General features: G+C 43.9%; 1 protein-coding gene across 2 annotated transcripts in view; it reads left to right on the top strand.

Moving 5' to 3' along the window:
- fgfrl1a (fibroblast growth factor receptor like 1a) overlaps positions 1 to 25,124 on the top strand; it is an 82,636-nt gene that overhangs the window by 24,185 nt on the left and 33,327 nt on the right. Inside the window, exons 1-2 of one of the 2 annotated variants that reach the window (XM_063000184.1) lie at positions 18,715 to 18,761; positions 20,069 to 20,341. In XM_063000184.1, the coding sequence (XP_062856254.1) occupies positions 20,128 to 20,341 (214 nt within the window). In that variant the 5' untranslated portion in view covers positions 18,715 to 18,761; positions 20,069 to 20,127. Of the gene's footprint in view, positions 1 to 18,714; positions 18,762 to 20,068; positions 20,342 to 25,124 lie in introns of those variants that run through there. The other variant, XM_063000183.1, reaches the window with a different exon arrangement.

The raw sequence follows: 25,124 nt of genomic DNA, 5'->3' as shown, positions 1-25,124 counted from the left end.
TATCCTAATCCTTACCTTGACCTCTGTCCCGACCCCAAACCTCAATCCGAACCGAAGTCGCGCCTCTCGCAACCGCAGGACTCGCGAGAGAATCATAAACGCCTGTTTTAATCTCCCTGGCTGCGCCGGACAGTCCCCTGTAACGGGTCGTTTGTGATGCTAATGAGCTGAGCTAAAGTTTCAAGGGTGAAATGCACAATTTACTGTTATTGGTGAAGTTTGGTATGTTCTCCTGGCTGCTCTTGGACAGATATTAATGAAGGCGGAGTGACGCCAGTAGTTGCTGAAAAACAATTGCAGGACGACCTGAGTGTGTGTGTGTGCAGGTCTACATTCCGTGCCTATTTGAGCTGCACACAAATGTGTGTGTGTGTTTAAGTGTTTTGTTTGTGTGTGTATTTTGTGTGTTTTGTTTGTATTTTGTTTGAGTGTGTGTGTGTAGGTCTACTTTCCATGCCTGTTTGAGCCATGAGTGTGTGTGTGTGTGTGTGTGTGTGTGTGTGTATGATAGTGTGTGCAGGTCTATGTTCTGTGCCTGTTTGAGCCATGAGTGTGTGTGTGTGTGTGTGTGTGTGTGTGTGTGTGTGTGTGTATGATAGTGTGTGCAGGTCTATGTTCTGTGCCTGTTTGAGCCATGAGTGTGTGTGTGTGTGTGTGTGTATGATAGTGTGTGCAGGTCTATGTTCTGTGCCTGTTTGAGCCATGAGTGTGTGTGTGTGTGTGTGTGTGTGTGTGTATGATAGTGTGTGCAGGTCTATGTTCTGTGCCTGTTTGAGCCATGTGTGTGTGTGTGTGTGTGTGTGTGTGTGTATGATAGTGTGTGCAGGTCTATGTTCTGTGCCTGTTTGAGCCATGTGTGTGTGTGTGTGTGTGTGTGTGTGTGTGTGTATGATAGTGTGTGCAGGTCTATGTTCTGTGCCGGTTTGAGCCATGAGTGTGTGTGTGTGTGTGTGTATGATAGTGTGTGCAGGTCTATGTTCTGTGCCTGTTTGAGCCATGAGTGTGTGTGTGTGTGTGTGTGTGTGTGTATGATAGTGTGTGCAGGTCTATGTTCTGTGCCTGTTTGAGCCATGAGTGTGTGTGTGTGTGTGTGTGTGTGTGTGTGTGTGTGTGTATGATAGTGTGTGCAGGTCTATGTTCTGTGCCTGTTTGAGCTCTTTGTGTGTGTAGTATGTCTGTGTATGTGTGTGTTTAAGTGTTTTGTGTGTGTGTGTGTGTGTGTGTGTGTGTGTGTAGTATGTCTGCGTATGTATGTTTAAGAGTGTGTGTGCATGTGTGTGTGTGTGTGTGTGTGTGTGTGTGTAGGTCTACGTTCCATGCCTGTTTGAGCTGTTTGTGTGTGTGTAGTGTGTCTGTGTGCAGGACTTTCTGTGTCTGTTTGTGTGTGTAGTATATCTGTATAAGTGTGTGTTTAAGTGTTTCATTTGTGCATATTTTGTGTGTGTGTGTGTATAGGTCTACATTCTGTGCCTGTCTGAGCTGTTTGTGCGTGTAGTATGTCTGTGTATGTGTGTATTTTGTCTGTGTTTAAGTGTGTGTGTGCAGGTCCACTTTCTATTTCTGTTTAAGCTGTTTGTGTGTAGTGTTTGTGTGTGTGTGTGTGTGTTTTGTTTGTGTGTGTGTATTTTGTGTGTGTATGTGTATTTTGTGTGAGTGTGTATGTGAGTGTCTGTGAGCTGTGCGTATGTGTGTATTTTTCGTGCCTGTTTAAGCTGTGTGTTTATGTGTGTGTGTGTGTGTGTGTGTAGGTACATTATATGTCTGTGTCTACATTCCATGCGTTTAAGCTGTGTGTGTGTGTGTGTGTGTTTGTGTGTGTGCATGTGTGTGTGTCTACGTTCCATACCTGTTTGAGCTGTGTGTTTGCGAGCTGTGAGTGTGTGTGTGTGTTTTGTTTGTTTGTGCAGCGTGTGAGGGAGAGAGCTGGATGTGAATGTGTGTATTTGTGTGTGTGTGTGTGTGTGCATGTGTGTGTCTACAGTCCATGCCTGTTTGAGCTGTGTGTGTGTGTGTAGGATGACCGTGTATGTGTGTTTGAATATTTTGTTTGTGTATCTTGTGTGTGTGTGTGTGTGTGTGTGTGTGCAGGTCCACTTTCTGTGCCTGTTTGAGCTGTGTGTTTATATGTGTGTGTGTCTACATTCCATGCCTGTTTGAGCTGTGTGTGTGTGTGTGTGTGTGTGTGTATGTATAAGAGCTGTGTGTGTGTATGTGTGTGTATGTATAAGAGCTGTGTGTGTGTGTGTGTGTGTGTAGGATGACCGTGTATGTGTGTTTAAATATTTTGTTTGTGTATCTTGTGTGTGTGTGTGTGTGTGTCTACATTCCATGCCTGTTTGAGCTGTGTGTGTGTGTATATGTGTGTGTGTGTGTGTAAGAGCTGTGTGTGTGTATGTGTTTGTAGGATGACCATGTATGTGTGTTTGAATATTTTGTTTGTGTATCTTGTGTGTGTGTGTGTGTGTGTGTGCAGGTCCACTTTCTGTGCCTGTTTGAGCTGTGTGTGTATATGTGTGTGTGTGTCTACATTCCATGCCTGTTTGAGCTGTGTGTGTGTGTGTGTGTGTGTGTGTGTGTGTGTATGTATAAGAGCTGTGTGTGTGTGTATGTGTGTGTAGGATGACAGTGTATGTGTGTTTGAATATTTTGTTTGTGTATCTTGTGTGTGTGTGCAGGTCCTCTTTCTGTGCCTGTTTGAGCTGTGTGTGTGTGTGTGTGTGTGTGTGTGTGTGTGTGTATAAGAGCTGTGTGTGTGTGTGTGTGTGTGTGTGTGTGTGTGTGTGTGTGTGTGTATAAGAGCTGTGTGTGTGTGTGTGTGTGTGTGTGTGTGTGTGTATAAGAGCTGTGTGTGTGAGCCGTTGGGTGGAATTAAAGCTGCTCACACACTGGCCGGCCGCACACGTGCTTTACTGGATTTATTTCCATGTATCAGATAATCGTCTCTCCGCTGAACTTTCTGTCCCTTCGTCCACGGTTTGGTCCAGCGCTGGTGGTCGCTCTACTAAGAAGGTCTGTGGGAATTTGTGCCCATTCACAAAAGCACAAACCAGCATTTGTATAACTGGGCACTGATGTCGGTCAAGAAAGCTTCGGTTGACGTTCCGGTTCATTCCAGAGCTGTTGAGTGGGGCTGAGGTCAGACACACTGAGCTTTTCTTCATGTCTTTATAGAGCTGGCCTTCCCTAAACTGTTGCTGCAAAGTTGGAAGCATATCATTTCCAACTGTTCACAATTCAGTAATTAGAAGGGGTGTCCCAATACTTTTGTCCATACAGGATCAGCTAAGCTTTTCTAGGCCCTTTTTCATTTTCCTTTAAACACACGCATCCTCTCTCTCACACACACACACACACACACACACACACACTTTTATTATTATGGAACAGGAACTTGTTCTTGTACTTGTTTTTCACACTGCTTGTGGATTTTGGAATTCACTGCTCGCGCTCTTTTTTTTCTTCTTCCGACACATCTGGATAATTATCACACAGGTCCAAGTTTTCCTCTTTATAATCTCTCAACGATGTTGTCCATTAAAAAACGCTCCAGGCTCCAAAAAACGGCACCTTTGAAACTCTGAGACGTTTCTGCTTCCCAAAACATCGATTCACACCCTTACTGAAAGCGGCAGGTGGCATCCAGGGCGCTGGCGGTCGGGGTTAATTCGGAGGGACAGATCGTTCTTTGTTTCCAGTGAACCCCGGACGGCTGTACGAGGCGGAACAGCGGTTCACGTCTTTCAGCGCGGAGCGGGTCTGGACTCAGTCAGGTCGGTAGCTTAACGACGTTAGGCCCGAATGTTTCGTTTGCGTGACGTGTCTCATTATTCTGACGGACAGCAGAACACTGTTCCTGCAGGACCGATCGCTGAGTCGGACTTCAGTCGCTGATTTATCTCAAATAAATGCGTCCCGCTGCAGCTGATCGGAACAGTAATGAATATCCACGCAATAACAATTGTGTTTCTTGGATTCGCTTGGATATAAACGACGTTCTGCGTGAGAAACAGTTACGTGAATCAAAGGAACGATTTTAATGGGATCTTTCTGTAACCGAACGCACTTTGAAATCAAAATAAGCCGGTTTGTTTTGGAACCCGCGCTGCTCCGGTTCCGAGCCGTTAATGATAGACGTCATATCCATCACTGGCTGAAAGATCACGTCCCGTGAGACTAACCATTTACGCGACTGGCTCTTGACGTCGATGAATGAATGATTCTTTTCAGCTGCCCCTGTTTTTTTTTTTTCCCTCCTGTTTATCCGGGCTTGGGACCAGCACTGAGGGTGCACTGATGCGTCCCCACAATGACTAGGTTCACCCGGGATTCAAACCCAGCATCATGGCTCTCTTCCATCACGCCACTCAATCTCACGGTCTGTTCCAGCATAAAACCAAATGCACAATTTTAAAATCGTCACTTTAAAGACTCTGTGAAGAAGCAAATCGTTTTCAATCTAAGATTTCAGTTTTAATTCTGATCGGGGTGGGAATTTTGAAGTATGCTGGTGGTAGCATCATGTCATAGAAGTGGTTTTCTGAAAATGAATGGAGCAAAGTATCTTAGATCTTAGAAAATACAGTCTGCAGAAAGCTTATACAGCAATAGATATGAAAAAAAAGTTATATATACAGTGCCATCAGAAAGTATTCACACCCCTTCACTTTTTCCACATTTTGTTACGTTACAGACATATTTGAAATCCAATTTGAGTATAGTTTTCTTTTAAAAAATCTACATGAAATAGCCCATAATGACAAAGTGGAAACATATTTTCAGACATTTTTGTAAATTTATTAAAAATGTAAACATTTAAACATAATAGGTACATAAGTATTCACACCCATGGCTTAACATTTTGTTGAAGCAATCACAGCCTCAAGTCTTCACCATGCTTGACAGTAGGGATGGTGTTAGCCAGGCGATGAGCAGTGCCTGTTTTTCTCCAGACATGACGCTTGTAGTTCAGGCCAAAAAGTTCTATTTTGGTTTCATCAGACCAGAGAATTTTGATTCCTCTGGTCTGAGAATCCTTAAGGTGCTTTTTGGCAAACTCCAAGTGGGCTTCCATGTGCCTTTTAGTGAGGAGTGGCTTCCATCTGACCACTCTACCATAAAGGCCTGATTGGTGGAGTGTGTTAGCAATGGTTGACCTACTGGATGGTTGTCCTATCTCCACAAGGGAACACTGGAGCTCTGCCTTAGTGACCATTGGGTTCTTGGTCACCTCTCTGACCAAGGCCCTTCTTCCCCGATTACTCAGTTTGGTCGGGCGGCCAGATCTAGGGAGGGTTCTGGTGGTTCCAAACTTCTTCCATTTCCGAATAATGGAGACCACAGTGCTTTTCGGGACCTTCGATGCTGCCGAAATTTTTTTGTATCCTTCCCCAGATTTGTGTCTTGACACAATCCGGTCTCGGAGGTCTAAAGACAATTCCTTTGACCTCATTGCTTGGTTTGTGCTCTGATATGCACTGTCAACTGTGAGACCTTTTATAGACAAGTGTGTGCCATTCCAAATTATGTTCAATCAACTGAATTTACCACAGGTGGTGTCTAATCAAGTTGTAGAAGCATCTCGAGGATGATCAGTGTAAACTGGATGCACCTGAGCTCAATTTTGAGCGTCATAGCAAAGGGTGTGAATACTTATGTACCTATTATGTTTAAATGTTTACATTTTTAAAAGATTTACAAAAATGTCTGAAAACATGTTTTCACTTTGTCATTATGGGTTATTTCATGTAGATTTTTTAAAAGAAAACTAATATGTCTGTAACGTAACAAAATGTGGAAAAAGTGAAGGGGTGTGAATACTTTATATATATATATATATATATATATACACACACAAATGAGGCATAACATTATGACCACCTTCCTAATATTGTGTTGGCCCCCCCTTTTGCTGCCAAAACAGCCCTAACCCGTCGAGGCATGGACTCCACTAGACCCCTGAAGGTGTGCTGTGGTATCTGGCACCAAGCTGTCAGAAGCAGATCCTTTAACTCCTGTAAGTTGTGAGGTGGGGCCTCCATGGATCGTACTTGTTTGTCCAGCACATCCCACAGATGACCACACAGCGACCAAGTTCACGTAGTGTCCTGCACCCTAGCAGGTGGATTTAGGATTCGTCCACCCCTGTGTGTAGACTCCAGTGACCTTGAAGGTTTTGAGATTGTGAGAACGTCTAAGTGCCAGAATCAGTTAGTGTGTGTGTGAATTCTTTTCTCCAGGCATCTGTCAGTCCTGGTTTCCATCACCGGTATATTACAGAGTCGTGAACTTTCCTGCTGGACAGAAGGTTGTTTTTAATAAAAAAAAAATCTTTTGAACACGTTACATACATCCAGATGGGACTGTTAATGAGAACCATAGCGCCGTTTATCAGGTATACGTGCAATATGGAACCACTCTGATTCTGATCCGGCCGGGCGTCTACACAGACGTGATTGGCTGTGTCTGAGGTGGGGATGGACATCCTGCCCTGCTCCTGGCTTGACATGGTTTGATGAGTTTGGTGTGGAGGAACACCAGTGACCCTGTTTAACACATTTGGGATTAATTGGAATGCCTCCTGCAACTCAGGCCTTTCAGCCCGACCACACTGCCAAGCTTATAAATGCTCCTTTGGTTAAATAGGCATAATGCAGGCGTGGTCTGTCTATATAAACCCCTCTGATGAAGGCGTGGCCTGTTCATATAAACTTTTATGATGGAGGCGTGACATACTCCAAAATCTTGAGGAAAGCCTCTCCAAATGATCTGTTGGCCACAAGGGCGCCTTCCATGGCGGGGCTTTGGCCACCCCCCCTTCAGACACAGCCACACAGCCGATAGAACCTCTGAGATTTGAACCTGAATCTCTGAGGTGGTGGAATGACGTGATAGACCGCTGTGCCACCCAAGCGCCTCGTAAAGAAGAGTGCAAAACAAATAAAAAAGGCTTTAAGAGGCCTCGCTTCACCATAATCTTTACTGCTTACAAATAAAAACATGGCGCACTTCCTCGCTAAGTGGCGTGCATACAATACCCCGTGCACCTCTGAGGGCCCTTGAGGTGGCGGCGTGTCTGTTACTTCCTCCAACTGCTGGAAAATACTGCCAGTATTGTCGCCGCTTCTGCGATCGTAGCACTACACCGAATTCCAAACAATACTGGAGCACTTGAACACAGAATGAGGCTCCGTACAACCCCCCCCCCCCCCCCCCCCCCCCCTCCCCCGAAAAGCTAAAAAGCAACTGCGACCGTAAAGACTCCGCGGAATTCGCTGACTGGCCAGCGTGGCAACCTGATCCGCTCAGAGCCCAACACCCAACCGGCTTCTGGTCCCCACATTCCCAGAGGAGTGCGGTGCGAGTGTAGAGTGGCAGAGCGAGTCACGAGCCAAACCGCACTTTTCCCACCAGTCTGTCACCTTCAGTTATAACACCAGCCTGCTGATCCGGCTGAACTCTCTGCTCCAGCGCCGTGAGAAGTTTAGCGTTCAGCTGCAGCCGCTTTTAAACTGTTTATTTCTACTTTTGTGTTGATTTTTTACTTCTTAAACTGCAGTATTTAAAGTTAAAGAGTTTCAAACATCACAGTTTGTGTTCCAGTCTCAATTTTCAATCGTGGAAACTGGAAGTATGATGGAGGCATTGCCTGTTAATATAAAATTTATGATGAAGGTGTGGCCTGTTTATATAAACCTTTATGATGGAGGCGTGGCCTGTTTATATAAACCTCTCTGATGGAGGCGTGGCCTGTCTATATAAACTCCTATGATTGAGACACTATGTTTATATAAACCTCTCTGATGGAGGCGTGGCCTGTCTATATAAACTCCTATGATTGAGACATTATGTTTATATAAACCTTTATGATGAAGGCGTGGCCTGTCTATATAAACTCCTATGATAAAGGTGTGGCCTGTTCGTACAAACCTCTATGATGGAGGCGTGGCCTATTGATTGAAACTCTTATTATGTAGGCGTAGCCTGTCTATATAAACCCCTCTGATGGAGGCGTGGCCTGTCTGTGTAAACCCCTCTGATGTAGGTGTGACCTGTCCAAATAACTCCTATGATGAAGGCGTGGCCTGTCTCTATAAACCCCCCTGATTGAGGTGTGGTATTTCCCTATTTGCTTGGCATTTGTCCCTGTTAGCTCTAGTGAAGACGGCTGCTTTTCCCCCATTTAACAGAGTAAACAAGGCGTGGCCTGTGGGCCCATCAGCCATATGGAAGGAGACCAGACCTTTATCTTTATCACCCTCAGTAAAAAAGGTGTTACCTCTGTCTCAGTCCCTCTTACAGTCAGTTGTAGTGAATTGGGGAGGTCCTTTACCTGTCATGAGATCCTAAATATGTATCGGTTTACCCTGCATAACCTCCTGTGCTACCAGTTTTGGTTGAAATTTGAGGGCGTATTTAAACACTGCGTATTTAAAGCTTGATTACATGAGCCCGAACGTCGCTAGCCTGAAGCCGCGGGGCGGTGTTAACTGTCGTGCTCCAGCAATTGGTAGCAATTGACCTACTGACAGGAGGGGAGCTGGTGCTCTTTACCTGTTTTGGCTGAGTGAAGTGTGGCTGGTGTAAACAGAGTGTAGTCATTATTCTGGCCTGTCACCTCGGGCCATGATGGAAACATTAGCAGCGCAGGATAGAAAGGATGAGAGGAAACGATCCCGCCGCAGACCGCCGACGCACCTTTCAACCTGCCGTCCGAGATTCAGATTCATATTTACTGCATAAGAAATGTATCAGTGGGACAGTTTACATACCCAAATTCAAGAAACAACTTTAATATTAGTTTTTTTTTTTATATTAGCTACTGCTTCCATACACATGAGAAGTTTAAGATGGCTAATGCTTACTCACTCACTTTAACCACTTATCCAACCAGGGGCGAGCGTGCGGGAGCCTATACCAGCTTTTCAATGGGCGCAAGGCACACAGTAACACCCTGGACGGGACACCATTCTATTGCAGGGCACACACACACACACACAAATTCACATATAGGGCAATTCAGTGTCTCCAATTAACCTGACTGCATGTTTTTGGACTGTGGGAGGAAACCGGAGCTCCAGGAGGAAACCCATACAGACACGGGGAGAACATGCAAACTCCATACAGAAAGGACCTGGACCGCTTCGCCTGGGGATCGAACCCAGGACCTTCTTGCTGTGAGGCAACAGCGCTACCCACCGAGCCACCCATGGCCAATGCTGTTTAGATTATTAGCACACACACAGAGCAGAGCAAATTATGCTCTTTTGGACTCCTGGCCACAGATTATATGCTCAAATTTATGATCTCTGGATCAGTCCAGCTTTATTGTGCCTAATCACGTGATGCTCACCTACAAAGCCAAAATGGACCGGCCCCAAGCTACCTTCGACGTCTAATAAAACCCCTAATAAAACCTCGCTCTGTACCACGCGACCTGTACGTTTCTGCGTGGATATTCTGAGAGCAAATTACGTGTGTATGTAAACTTCAGATCTAAAATAGACATCAGATCCATTCTGATATTTAAGCAGTTGTTTTAGGACCAACGTTCAGCCCCAAAAGTGCATCTATTACACCAACAGAGGAACAGTCACCTCATTATGAAGTGCTTTTGTTGTTGGGAGTCCTAGAGAGCATAATAAGCCCCGTTCTCTAAGTATCATTTCACATATGGCCAGTAGTAGTTTAGTGGTTAAGGTCCTGGACGAGAGATTATCATTGGTCATTGGTTCAAGCCCCAACACCACCAAGTTGTTACAGTCGGACTCTTGAGCAAGACTCTTAACCCTTAATTACTCACGACTGTGGGTCACTTGGGATAAAAAAAGTGAAGTGCAGTGAATGTAAATATTTATTAGATTGGTGCTAGCCGATATTGGGCATTTATACACTCACTGGTATGTAAGGGGCAGTTTTGCCCTCTTGTCCTGGAGGAAGCATGTGTTAGCCTGTACTGACTTAATGTACTTTTTTCTCCGTACTGGAATGTCAAGCCAGTCACCTCATATTGAGTAGCTTTTATGACTGGGAGTGCTAGAGAACATAATCAGCCCTGCTCTCTTATTATAGATGGGTTCTTATTTCATATATGGGGTGTAGTAGTTTAGTGGTTAAGGTCCTGGACGAGAGATCGTCGTTGGTCGTTGGTTCAAGCCCCAACACCACCAAGTTGCCATTGTTGGACCCTTGAGCAAGACTCTTAACCCATAATTACTCACATTTACATTTTCGGTATTTAGCAGACGCCTTTATCCAAAGCGACTTACAGTACTGTGACAGTATACAGTCTGAGCAATTGAGGGTTAAGGGCCTTGCTCAAGGGCCCAACAGCAGCAGCCTGGCAGTGGTGGGGCTTGAACCAGCCACCACTGGGCTACAGCTTGCCCTACTCACAATTGTAAGTCACTTGGGATAAAAAAAAAGTAGATTGGTGCTAGCCAGTATTGGACACTTTTACACACATTGGTATGTATGTATGTATGTCCTGGAGGAAGCACGTGTTAGCCAGTACTGACTCAATGTACTGTTTTCTTTGGTAGAGTTGATGTTTTTCAGCTGATCCAGAGTTCGTACTGCAAAGTCAACCCAGTAAAAATTCTTTCTATTCTATAACCGGATCAGAAAAATACCAGCGATGCCGTTTAACGCCGTTGCGTTTGTTTGCGTTCCACTCTGGCCGCGGGTGATTTTCGTTTTGTGCGTGCTGTGCATTTTTTGATGTCAGATTAATAGACGTCTTAATTCCTCTATAAACAATAACTGTTCCCGCTCGTTGTAATAACCAGCCTCGCTCTGCAGAGTATTTATTTGAGATGAAGTGTGTATAAAAGACTCCATCAGTCCTACCCGGAGGGAGGTGGATAAATACCCAAAGTGCACCGTGGTGGTCCGTTTGGGGTTCGCTGTGTAGCTTTTGGCCTGCGGAACCTTGGCAATACGAGTCGTTCCACAGACCTCTGGTTTCAACACTTTCCGAAAGGTGTCCGCACCCTCTACCAAATACTTGTCCTTGTGCCCAGTTTATGGCACCCGTCCACCTTTGGTCTGCTTGGTGAGCCAGTCAGTGTTCAAAGCTTTGAACCAAATATTAATAAATAAAAATAATAATAATAGTAAATAAAAACAGGTCACTGTTTATTGGCTGGAAATTCTTCTGAGCAGATTTGAGTGTTGAGGAACTCTAGTAGCCATTCATGAAGTCCTGTATAATATTAACAAAAAAAATTTTTTTTGATAATAATAATAATATAATATTAATAAAAATGATAATAATAATAATAAAATAATAATAATAATATCAATAATAATAAAAATAATAATATTAATAGAGATAATATTAATAAAAAATTATATTAATAAAAATTATAAAAATTATAATAATAATATCGTTAATAGTAATAATAATAATAAAATTAATAGTAATACTAAAACAATAATAACAATATTAATAAAAAAAATTAAAAATATTAATAATAATAATATTAATAAAAATATTAATAATAATAATAATTAATAATATTAATGCAAATAATAATAATAATAATAATAATAAAATAATTATGAATAATAATAAAATAATAATAATAAAAATAATAATAATAACAATAATAATAATAGTAATAATAATAATAATAATATTAATAAAAATAACTAAAATAATAATAATAATAATTATAAATCGTCACTGTTTATTGGCTGGAAATTCTTCTGAGCAGATTTACCTGAGTGTTGAGGAACTCTAGTAGCCATTCATGGAGTCCTGTTAGACTGAGGTATAAATCTGAGACGACACAGACACAAATTTCTTCAGTCCTGCGTTATCAAAAGCAAGATCAAAGCAAACACAAATGAAATGAGACTGACCTTGTGTTGACCTTCATACGTCCAGCATTGGCTATAAAGATAGATAGGATAACCAAAGACGAACCCGCCTGGTAGGGGTCGCCCGTTTTGTTCCAGTACACAGTGAGGAGGACGGTTAGAGTGGCAAACATTTCCAAGGATCACCAGGTCTCAAGATGTGGACTTGAACCAGCGACCATCTGATTACTAGTCCAGTACCTTAACCACAGGGCTACGTCTGCCATTTTCTCCCAGTCCTTTATCCTGTGCCCAAAGAAATGACCTCAGCCCCACTGAGCAGCTCTGGAATGGACCGGAACATCAACATCAGTGCTCAGCCGTACAAATGCTCTTGACTGAATGGGCACAAATTCTCACAGACATACTTCTAAGTCTTGTGAGAAGCTTTCTCGGAATAATGGCTTTTGTTCAACCTGAAAAGATCACATTTTTTCATTTTTTTGCATTTAGCAGACACTTTTATGCAAAGCGACTTACCGTACTGTGACAGTATATTGTCTGAGCAATTGAGACTTAAGGGCCTTGCTCAGGGGCCCAACAGTGGCAGCCTGGCAGTGGTGGGGCTTGAACCAGCGACTTTTGGATTACTAGTCCAGTACCTTAAACACTAGGCAACAACTGCCCATTGCACAGAGGTCACTCTATTTTAATAGCATTTGTTTTTGAAACTGAATGTCCAGCAAGCTCATGGTCAGGCGTCCAAATACTTTTGACCACACAGTGTAGGATTGACGACATGAGAGGACGCCTAAGAAAGTGAAACACAGTGAAGGATTTCCTCTTTAGCCAAAACATATGCAGCTTAAGGAAACTTTAATCAAACGTATTCACGCACTCGAGTGTCTCCGGTGATCTGCAGCGTCCAACAAAAATATTTAGCGCTGGACGTCTTTAGGAACAAACGGTCCTATCTCTGTGCTCATGTGGATTTCGGGCTTTTCCCGGAAACCGTTGGGGCAGATAGGGCCGCCGAAGGGAATCGGTCGCTCTGCTTCTCTAAAGTCAGCCTATGGAGGAATGCGGCTAGCTGAGTCCGGGCCACTCGTGGACATTCCTGACGTGCGTGTTCGGCTACCTTGAGCCAGCAGGCCGTAAAAGGCGAGGCGAGATACGGGAGGCTGCGTCTTCAAGGCTGATCCTCAGCGCAGATGGAAAGATCCGCCCGCGTCGTCTGGGTTTAGCTCGAATGGATAAAACAGACTGAATTTTAAAGGACTCGAGCGTACGGACACGCACACAGAATTATTTTCAGTCCACCTGGGAATTCTAGGCTCCCTTGATAAAGCCATTTTCCAAAAAATATTAATAAAATAATATTAATAAAAAAAATAATAATAATTATATTAATAATAATAATAATAAATATTAATAAAAATAATAATAATAATAATAAAATAATAATTATAATATTAATAATAATAATAATGATGATAATTATTATAAATCGTCACTGTTTATTGGCTGGAAATTCTTCTGAGCAGATTTACCTGAGTGTTGAGGAACTCTAGTAGCCATTCATGGAGTCCTGTTAGACTGAGGTATAAATCTGAGACGACACAGACACAAATTTCTTCAGTCCTGCGTCATCAAAAGCAAGATCAATGCAAATACAAATGAAATGAGAATGACCTTGTGTTGACCTTCATACGTCCAGCACCGGCTATAAAGATAGATAGAATAACCAGACATACCCGCCTGGTAGAGGTCGCCTGTTTTGTCCCAGTACACAGTGAGGAGGACGGTTAGAGTGGTAAACATTTCCAAGGATCACGACTTAGGATCACCAAGTCTCAAGATGTGGACTTGAACCAGCAACCCTCTGATTACTAGTCCAGTACCTTAACCACAGAGCTATGTCTGCCAGTGTGTCCCAGTACGCAGTGAGGAGAACGGTAAGAGTGGCAAACATTTCTCTAAGAAACACAATTTAAGATCACCAAGTCTGAAGATGTGGACTAGAACCAGCGACCTTCTGATTACTAGTCCAGTACCTTAACCACAGAGCTACGCCTGTCTGGCATAACATACACTATATGGTAGAAAGTATGTGGACACCTGAGCATGAGCTTGTCTTGTAAAATAGAGTGAGCTTTATGACTTCTGAGGCGGCTTCTAACAAGACTTTAAAGTATGTCTGTGGGAATTTGTGTCTTTATAGAGCTTGCTTTGTGGAACAGGACATTTAGGGCCTTCCCTAAACTGTTGCGGCAAAGTCGGAAGCATATCATTTAATTTATATAACTGATTTATTCCACCTGTTAGCAATTGACATGTTAGCATTAGACATTAATTCTAATTAATAATTAGAAAGGGGCGTTCTGATACTTTTGTCCATATAGTGTACTTGAACTAGGGCTGGGCGATATATCGAGATTTTATAAAATATCGATATATTTTCATACGCGATATAAGATAAGACAATATCGCATATATCGATATAGATGTTGCGTTCCAGTTAGATCAGACAGTTCGTCTTTCTCTTCTCCCAGTTTGTCTCTGCACATGTTCACCTGCCCCCTCTCCCTCACTGAACACAACTCGCCCCTCCCCACCGCTTCACCAGTAATTCCTGCAGGCAGCGATAGCATGGAGACGGATAAAGACACGACAGAAGCTATCGAAGAGGAGCTGTTTACTAAAAAGAAAAATAATGACTCTTTTTGGAATTATTTGGAGATGGTTCGAATTCAAAGTGTCAGATGAGCAGCAGAATAATGTATTCTGTAGAGAACGCCGAAAACAAGTCCAGACAAAAGGTTCCAGCTCCGTGTACCTTCATTCGTTTTTCACTTCAAATCCCAAAGTTAAAAAACAAGAAAACGAGTCGTTATTTGTTTTAAAAACCAACACAAGCGCATGCACGCGCTGACATGCACGTATTTACTTCACATTAAGTGTTGAGAAAGTAATAATAACGTAGCGGTGCGTCTCCTGTTGTTCTGACTCTTGTGTTTGTATATGTGATGTGCAGATATTTGCTCTATCTGTAAAAACAAACATTATGGGGAGTGATTTCTGTACTGGACCTTGTACGTGGTCGTGTTAGTTTATACTGGACGATCGCCCGACGTCCGACACGTCATTTATTTATTTATCTTCTATTATAGTATTACTTGTTGTCGGCCAGTAAACAACCAAACATTATTAAATTGCATGAACTAACTCTGCAGTAAACAAGGAGCAAACAGCAATTAAACAACAAATAAAGCTGTTAAATAATAATAAAGTGCATGAAGAAGAACGCTGATTAAAATGCATGAAATGTTGTAATAGTTACACAGTAACAATAATGATTAGTTCTGCCTGGATTACAGAACTGAGTTCTATACAGTAAAAGAAAATATTAATGTAAATGTTAATGTTGTGGCGACATATACATAAAATAATGTATAAAGTCCAAACATGTGGGGGTGGGGGGTTAACGAGGGGTTTACTTTAACGGGGTTTTACTTTTAATGTTACACAAGCTCAGCCGGAAACCGTGTCATTCCAACATCTTCCCTACACACTCGCTCCCTGCGCCCTATAGTACACTTAACATTATTAAAGGGCCAGACAATATATTTGTAATTCACATTAGACGACAGGAGATGCCTTAGAAAACAACTTTTTTTCTTCTTAGAATAGCTCTTTTTTTTTTTTTTTAAGGAAAAATAATTCTTGTGTGAAGCTTCCCCAGCATGAATACTAATAAAAGTGCCTGTAAAAAAAATTGGAACATGTAGATTTGTCTCAGAAGTGTCTTTTTGTTATTACCTTATGGGATAAAAAAATATCGAGATATATATCGTATATCGCCGTTCAGAAAAAAATATCGAGATATAATTTTTTATCCATATCGCCCAGCCCTAACTTGAACCCTTTGTGATGGTTGCCTTTCTATATTTGAGTGATTAAATAGGGAAAAAACAGAAGCAGCAGGCCAGTGGAACTCAAATATTTTCCTTATTTATTATGAAACTAAACTCACATTCCATTCAGACAAAAAACCCAGTTAGTCGGACTGGTTTCTCCATTAACCATCGCGGCTGGAGAACTGAAAGTAGCTGGAGATTGTGTGTGTGTGTGTGTTTGTACACCCCCGTGCACCTCTGATCTGTAAAACTCTGCATGTTGGGGCAGGGGGGGCCGAAGCCTGGGGTCTGACCCGTCCCTCTAACAGAAGACCAGGAGCAGACCGCTAATAAATCTGCCTGAAGAGTGGGCGTCCGGCCGTCCAGGGCTGAATGAGAATTCAGTCTGTAGGATCGGCTCACCGGGACGGTTTCTCTGCACCCCGGCGTCTGATGAGAAAGCCATTTGCTGAGAGAAAGCGAGAGGAGGGTTTCGGCGAATCCACGCCTGTGACTAATTTCTCTTTCACACTTCAAGCCTCCATCTGTCAGAATGTCGACTAGTTCGCTTCCCCCTCCGAGAAACGGTCGGGTGATACCTTTACCTTTAGCGACCCTTTTCTCACCTCACTGAGGGTCCTACAGTCCCCAAAATTCACACGAGGGCACTTACATTCCTACAATGTCTGTTTTACTACAGCTTTATCCAGATCAGGGTCGCAGTGGGTTCAATTTATTGGGCGAAAGACAGGAAACGTCACGGACAGGTCACCAGTCCATCACAGGATACACACACACACACACGGGTCCATTTTAGCAGCTCCAATTGTTAACATTTATAATAAGTGACTTACAGTATACAATCTAAGCAATTGAGGGTTAAGGGCCTTGCTCAAGGGCCCAACAGTGGCAACCTGGCAGTTTGAACCAGCAACCTTATGCTTACTAGTCCAGTACTTTAACCATTAGGCTGAATGAATACAGTTGTCCTGGCTGAATGTCTTTGGACTTGTAGAGGAAACTGGGAGAACATGCAAACTCCACACAGGTCCTTCTTGTTGTGAGGCTACAGCGCTACCCAGTGATCCACCATCCAAAAATCTGCACACTAATAACCCAACAAGTACAGGATTTACATCTACACACAGGAGGGTTCGAATCTCAGCTGTGCTGTCGGCCAGTCGAGCATCTACAAAGACATGATTGGCTATGTCTTGCTTCTCCGGATAGATTATAGACAGAGAGACAGACAGACAGACAGACAGTTAGATAGATAGATAGACAGACAGATAGCTAGATAGACAGACAGACAGACAGACAGTTATATAGATTATTCATGCCACGCACCCAGTGTTTGGCAGAGGAACCAGACCTGCCACGACCCTGACCAGGATAAAGCGGTTGTGGAAATGATGGATGGATGGATGGATGGATGGATGGATGATAGATGTCCATGTACGTACATAGTACTATTTACATAACAGTAATAATTAATATTAATAATAAGCATATAAATAAGATTGGGATTGGTTAGGTATGTATTATAATAATTACAGTAATAATAATAATAAATAAGATGTGTGAAATAAATAACTATACAGCTGTAACTATAGCTATATAAAGACGCTGCTAAATAATGTAAAAATAAAAGTCATTGTTTTGAGACATTTGTAGATTATTATTGTGCATCTCTGACTTACTTTGGGAACCTGGAACCCGGAGATTGGTCAGAATCTGGCTAGTGCTGAACCTGAGATGCTGACGTTATTTTAACGTAATGGTGAACGTAACATGTTGACGTTAGTTTAGAATGAATTCGATTGTGATGTTTACTTTCCAGCTCTTTATTTAATATTGTATAATTAAGAATGATGAAGTAGTGGATTTGGCTCTGATGAATCGATGAAGCGATACGTCCGGTCTGATCTCAGTTCTGCTTTCAGTAATGCACTTATTAAAAGACAGAAATGCGTATAAATCGGTTCTCCACGCTCGTTTCCTGTGCACACTCACGACCCGGGATCGATTCCGTCTGCCTTCGCTCTCTCTAAAAGCCGACGGTGTTTACAGGTTCTGACCTTCCCGACGGCCGGCCCGCCCGCTCTGACGGGCGCCGGCGTAGCGCCGCGAGCCAGCGAGACGTGGCAGCCTGACAGGGGACTGTGGTTACAATTTCCCTGCAGACATAAACAGTGACACTATCAATTTCCTGTCTTAACGGAGAGTAAGCAAGGCTGTGCGTGGGCCGGGGAAGCCTCTCCTCGCTCAGCCCGGCCAAGGCTGCGCCAGACTGAGCCAAGCGCGACACCTTCTCAAGCGGGCGGGGTTTGTGTGTGTATGTGTGGGGGCTGTTTGGTAGAAAATGGAAACCATGATTAAGTGAAGGTTTAAATGACTGATTAAATGTTCAGTCTGACCTTTCATTTCACCAAAATAACATGTTATACAATGTTCATGCTGTTTGGGTTGTATTATGTAATAATTCCATATAATTATTGTTATTTGTGGCTTTTCTTTTTCCCTTTCTTGTATACAGTGCAATTTTTAAGTCAAGTACAGGACAGTAGTTTTTTCCAGTATTTCCAGTATTTAGGGGTCGCCACGGTGGATCTGGTCCGCACACTTGGCACAGTTTTTACACTGAATGCTCTTTTTATTTCTGTGTTTGGGACCAGCGCTGAGAGCGCACTGACAAGTGTTCCTCACAATAGCTAGGCCACACCTGGGCATTGTACGCTCCCCGGGCCATATCCGGCCTGTGGGTGTCTTTCTCAGAAATCTGGCCTACGTTGAGCTTGATCCCTGATCACAGAGGGTTTACCGTTTTATTCCAGCGCGGCCTCGTGGGATGATCCGAATAAGCCGTTTTCAGCCTTTTATACACATAAAGCTGCTCTACAATCTTGTAGTTAGTGTCTGGGACCCGGGGCCGGACCGTCTTCGTGGTGGAGTCGACGGTGGTGATAGGATTTGGCATTTCCGTGGCTGAGAGCGCACTGACAAGTGTTCCTCACAATGGCTAGGCCACACCTGGGCATTGTACGCCCCCCCGGGCCGGGACATGAGGTCAGTGGTGGTTAGAAATAAGGCGTAAATAAGTGTACATCATACATACAATACAAAAGCATTGTTTTTATTTTGAAGGGACTGTTATTTCTCCAGTTTACCTAAATGTGTACGTTCGTGCATGTGTGAGTGTATCCAGCTTCACCGTAACGTGTTGGCGAACAGAACTGAGTGCGATTGATGCAAAATAAAGGAGTTTTTAACAAGACAAGAACTTCTAAGTATGTATTTATTTAAGTCAGATGTAAAGCTGTGTGTTTAGTTTGTGGCGACCAGATTGCTGTGTTTAATACTTATAATTTAATTCGACATTACGGTACTAAACACACAGAGAAACACGAAACTTGAACTCTTGAATGCAGAACGCTCACATTTTTGCTCACATTTTATATAAAGCAAGCAGCCGGACTGCGTCCCAAACCATTTACTGAACATAAATTAGAACACCACCAGTAGTGTCTTTATTGCTTTATTGTCATTGTTTTGTAGTGTTTTTGCATCAATACCCTTTATCTAAAGCAAGCAGTCGGACTGCGTCCCAAACCATTTACAGTACGTAAATTAGAACACCGTCAGTCGTGTCTTTATTGCTTTGACACACCACAGCAGCGGGCCCCAACCATTTTTGCACCACAGACCGGTTTCATATAAGATACAATAATCACGGACAGGCGAGGGCGGGAGGATTTAAGATAAAATCATATGACTGGCATAGTAAAAAACACAGAGTGTATAGTAATGCTACTCAGCAATGATGGAAAATCAGTGGGAACCCTTGTACTTAGCGTCTGGCACCCGGAGTCGGATCATCTTTGTGGTGGAGTCAGCGGCGGTGATAGGATTTAGCATTTCACACCACAGCAGCGGTCCCCAACCTTTTTTGCACCACGGACCGGTTTCATATAAGATATAATAATCACAGACCGGCGAGGGCGGGAGGATTTAAAATGAAATCATGTGACGAGCATAATAAAAAACACAAAGTGTATAGCAATGCTACTCAGCAATGATGGAAAATCCGTGGGAACCCTGAGCTTTTTTTTGCTCATTTTAGCGGCTTGTGGGCTTCATTTTTGGTATCACATGACTAAAATAGGTGTCAAACGTGTCAAGAGAAACAGACGGATGTTATTAAAAGAGAATCCGGTTTTTCAGAGGGTGATTGTCAATAAAACAGAAAAAAATTAAATAGTTTATTCTTCCTGTGCAGCTCGGTAATAAATGACCGGTCCGTGTCCCGGTGGTTGGGGACCACTGCGCTACATGCCGGAGAGCGCCGATTCATTCCCGCTACCTTCTGTCCGCAGGTCCGCCGCGCGTCTCGGAGAAGGTGGTGCACAGACAGACGGTACGGATCGGACGCACCATGAAGCTGCCGTGTCCGGTGGAGGGCGACCCGCCGCCTCTCATCATGTGGACCAAAGACGGGCGCAACATCCACAGCGGCTGGATGCGTTTCAGGGTCCAGCAGCACGCCCTGCGCATCAAAGAGGTGGAGGCGGAGGACGCCGGGACGTTCGTCTGCAAGGCCACCAACGGCTTCGGCAGCGTCAACATCAACTACACCCTCATCGTCATCGGTGAGTCCAGTCAAACGTCTCTGTGTACGCGGGGTGGCTGAAAGTAAATGGACACCTGATTGTGAGCTTGTCATATAGAGCTGGATCCTTTTTGCAGCTATAACAGCCTCCACTTCTCTTAAAGCTTTCCACAAGCTTTCCACAAGCTTTTGAAGTGTGTCTATGGCAATTTGTGCCCATTTTTTTAAAACAGCGTTTGTAATTTCAGGGATTGATGTTGAACAGGGAGGTTCGGCCCACAGTCTGTGTTCCAATTCATTGTCCAAACCATATATTTATGAACCAATGCTCAGGGCCGCATATACCCCGGACTGCAGGAATATACTCCAGTTGGCCAGACTGCAGGAAGAACATGCAAACCACACAGGATCGAACCCAGGCGCTTCTTGCTGTGAGGTGAATGCGCTACCCAATGCGCCACCTTGCCGTCTAGGGGAAAAATGAGCTTTTTTATAATTCAGTCAGTTTAATGCTTAGTAAAGTCACTTGGACCAAAAGACAGCCTGCAATGTTGTTTATCAGATTGTAAAACGTTATTGTCTTTGACAGCACCGTGTTTTTAAGCGACCCAGAACTGTTTTAATCCTGCAAGTGTGCTCAGTTAACTTGAAAAGGCTTCATGCACATCTCTCTAATCATTCCAGGCACTTCGATGCACTTTAGCCAGACGTAACATTCACTTTCTCTCTCTCTCTCTTTTTGTTTTTAAGTAAAGCTAAAGCCGCACTGGCTGCCTGCCCAATTAATCAAGCCCTAATTTGGCCAGGTTCCCTGCGGAGCGCTGGGCAAGTCTCATGATCCCATGAGCCCTTTCTCAGAAATCCGGCCTACGTGGAGCTTGATCCCTGATCACAGAGGGTCTCGGGAGATGATCCGAATAAGCCGTTTTCAGCCTTTTATACACGTAAAGCTGCTCCAGAATCTTGTAGTTTGTAGAATCTAGTGTCTGGGACCCGGGGAGTCGGCGGCGGTGACTCCACCACAGGGTGCCGTTCAGTGTTAGCCTACACTACTCCAAGGGTGGCTGTGTAGCACTGTTGCCTCACAGCAAAAAGGTTGTGGGTTCGATCCCCAAGCGGGGCGGTCCGGGTCCTTTCTGTGTGGAGTTTGCATGTTCTCCCAGTGTCTGCGTGGGTTTCCTCCGGGAGCTCCGGTTTCCTCCCACAGTCCAAAAACATTGGTCAGGTTATTTGGAGACACTGAATTGCCATATAGGTGAATGGGTGTGTGTGTGCGCGTGTGTGTGTGTGTCTGCCCTGCGATGGACTGGCGCCCCGTCCAGGGTGTTACTGTGTGCCTTGCGCCCATTGAAAAGCCAGGATAGGCTCCAGCAATCCCCCCCGCGACCCTGATTGGATAAGTGGTTAAGAAAGTGAGTGAGTGCCTGGGGGTTAAGGGCCTTGCTCAAGGGCCCAACAGTGGCTGCATGAGGCATGTCACTTCAGATCCAGGTTCGAATCTCAGCGGTGCTGTCAGATGGCCGGGTGTCTACACAGACGTGATTGACTAGATGGATTAACGCGCTATATAGGGTATTCCCAGTGGAACCGGAGCCTCTGTGACCCTGACCGGGATAAAGTGGTTAATGAAAATGAAATGAAATGCAATCTGGGACTGAATGAGCTGTAATCAGAGACCGAAGTCTAACCGGGGAGCCGCGCCGGGGCCGCGTCCGGGTCAGTTTTACATTAGACAGGCTTAGTTAATTATCCTTTTATTTTCCTCTCAGATGAGCTGGTGTGACGCCAGACTGAATGGACCGTTTGTGTCGATCACCGGTCATTATTTCACTGGCCTTTGTAGTTACTGTCCATGTGCTGTGACAAAAGTATTGGGACGCCCCCTCTGAGTTAAATTCATGTGTTTCAGCCACAGCAATTACAAACAGGTGGAATATATCATGATATAAAGGAAATGATATGCTTCTAACTGTGCAGCAATCGTTTATGGAAGGACCTTTCTTGCACAAAGCAAGATCTATAAAGACGTGAAGGAAAAACTGGGCACAGAAGAGCGGCTGTTGTGATCTAGCCGAAAAGATCACACGGAGGTCGCTCTATTTTAAACAGAACGGGTGTCCAAATACTTTTGGCTATTTATTATATATGACATTTTAACACCTTCTGTAACATCAAGTTGGAATTAAAGACCCCTCCTCTGTGGAGCTCTTATAGTTTAAGGATTTTAATCGCCCCTTACCCCCCCATCTCCACATGCCCGCGCGTGATCTAAGGTTTTGGGGTGCAGCTGCCATGATGACTTCACTCAGGCAGCTGCACCCGCTGTGCCAGGGCGCCCGGGTTGCGCCAGGGAGGCTTTGACGCGCCGTGACTATCTCCGCCACGCTGGTTAGTCGAGGTCCTTGAACTCGTCTTCTTCCATCTCACCGCCGTGGTGCCGAGCTCCTCTGGTTTTAGAAATGCCAGTGGTGTTGGACAGGGGGGCAACTGTTTTAAGGGAATAAATATTTGGACACCACAGTTGTTTTTATATTAATATAAGGATCTGTGATTTATTTATTCTCTTGGGGATGATTTATGTTTTTTTATTTATGATCTAGGGTTTCCCTTGTGAATTATTAAACCACTTGCACTTACTGGTGTGTTTAAGGTGTTTATTGGGGCTCTGTAGGTGTTGCACACTACATGTAGCACTGAAATACAACCTGTGAAACATGGTGAAGGAAGTATCGGAATGATTTGTATCAGGACATTTCAAGATGCCTTGCTGCCTACTACTTACCTGATCAGCTGCCTCAGTAAAGAGGATTCTAATAAGACCTGAACTCATAAAGCAGATTATTTAGACGCACTACTTATAGAGCGATTACGTCACAGCAGTTTTAGCTTACTAAGCTAACACAGTTAGCCTCAGGCCGTTCAAACTGACGGCACACCAGCTAACGCCACCCTCCGTGTACCAAAAACCGTCCCTGATGAGCCTGAATTTACAAATAAACGACACTCGTATAATTACACCTTTATACAAATTAAACATCAACGAGAATTTATTTACATTTGAAAAGAACTCCGCATTCGTGTGGCATGTCATATTTTGTGCCGCACTGAATGCTGGGATTGCCTTCAGCGCTGAGTAGGCGTCAGATCATCACTCAGAATTAAGGCGCCTCACTAGTAATCTTAAGGGATCTAAGAAGAATTTAGACACGCCCTCGTCTCGGGAGTGTAGGATGATGTAAAATCCTCATCCGCATCCAGGTGCTGTCGACCTGTCGGGCGTGCACAGAAATGACCGGCTATGCCGAAGCTCAGCGATGGATTGGCGTCCCGTCCGTGGTGGGTTCGTGCATTGTGAGAAGTGATTCCTACTGGGAAATCAGTCCCACTGCAACCCTGACCAGAATAGAGAGGCGGTTATTTAAAGCTTCCTCCAGGTCACCCAAGAAGGACGGGGGTCCCTGCTGAGTCTGGTTCCTCTCAAGGTTTCTCCCTGTAATTTTAAGGGAGTTTTTCCTTGCCACTGTCGCCCTCGGCTTGCTCAGTAGGGGTTTTTGGTCTGTTGGTCCTGGATTCTGTAAAGTTGCTTTGAGACAATGTCTTTTGTAAAAATCGCTATATAAAAAATTTTTATTTGACTTTAAACGTGAAAACGAATGAATGAAATGCTGCACCCTGAATGCATCACTAAAATACAGCCTGTGAAACATGGTGAAGGTAGGATCAGAATGACTTGGTGAAGACGTCACACAGTCGAAGCTCTGACGGTTTGTTCCATTAAAAATAAAAATGTAGAGTCTCTACCAGCAGCCAATCAGAGCAATAACTAGGCTTTGTTTGGGTGGTGCACAGCAGTGTGGTCCTAAAGACCTTGGTTTAATTCTGACCTCATATCCAGGGTGTCTGTGATTATGTTTTCTTCCTGGTTCTGGTTGTGTACAAGTCCTGGAGGGCGGGCAGGGCAGCACCGATTATGGATTGTTTATATCAGACCCAGACGAGCGAGTGCCACGTCCAGCCCGGCATCTCTGGAGGTTCTGCGTCCGGTTAGACGCGCAGCAATCAGAAGTAAAGTGCTAGCACATTTTCTCTTGAAGTGTTGAAGCGTTCGGAGTGAAATAAACCCTGAACGCGGTGCTGTAACGTGATCCGTGTTTTCTCCCGCGCGCTGTGTGTGGTCTCGCTAATCAGTCCAGACCGCACCTAAACCTTCAGCTCTTTGTTCTCCGGTATTTGCAGGTTCTCCAAGAACTTATTACAGCTTTCTTTCCTCAGCATTAAATCTGGGTCACAATGTGACCCCACTAAAGCTTTTCGGTTCGAATCCGGGCTGGGTTACGTCAATCATTCATTCATGTACTAACAGCTTCATTCTGTCCGGGTCGCAGTAGGTCCGGTGCCACCTGACAAAACACAAACCCTTACCCGCCTGTCATCATTTAATGATTAGCGCTAACCAACAAGCGTATAACACAAAGCTTGTCATCAACATATAAAAGACATCACAGAGTTTTGTTTTATATCGACACGTCCGTTACGATTCACTTCATGATAAACGGCCGAGCAGCGAACATGGGAGTAAAATTGACGTAAACACAGTGAACATGACCAGTTTGTAAAAAGAGAGCTCAAACACACGTTAGCTAGCGCTGTTACAGGGTTTTTAATTCACGAAACATATAAATGACAAAATATTACACGTGCACTGAGCGACGGCGAACAGATAAGACGCCACGCTAGTGTTCTGTGTAATAGTGCTCAACTCTACAGCTGTATAAAGTGTTCTGACTAATGTAATGATGAATGCTAAGTGCTAATGCTAATCG

This window comes from Trichomycterus rosablanca, chromosome 8, assembly GCF_030014385.1.
Source record: "Trichomycterus rosablanca isolate fTriRos1 chromosome 8, fTriRos1.hap1, whole genome shotgun sequence".
NCBI classification, from domain to species: Eukaryota; Metazoa; Chordata; class Actinopteri; order Siluriformes; family Trichomycteridae; genus Trichomycterus; species Trichomycterus rosablanca.
Note: the sequence above shows the minus strand (reverse complement) of the source record. Positions and strands in the feature narration are given on the sequence as shown.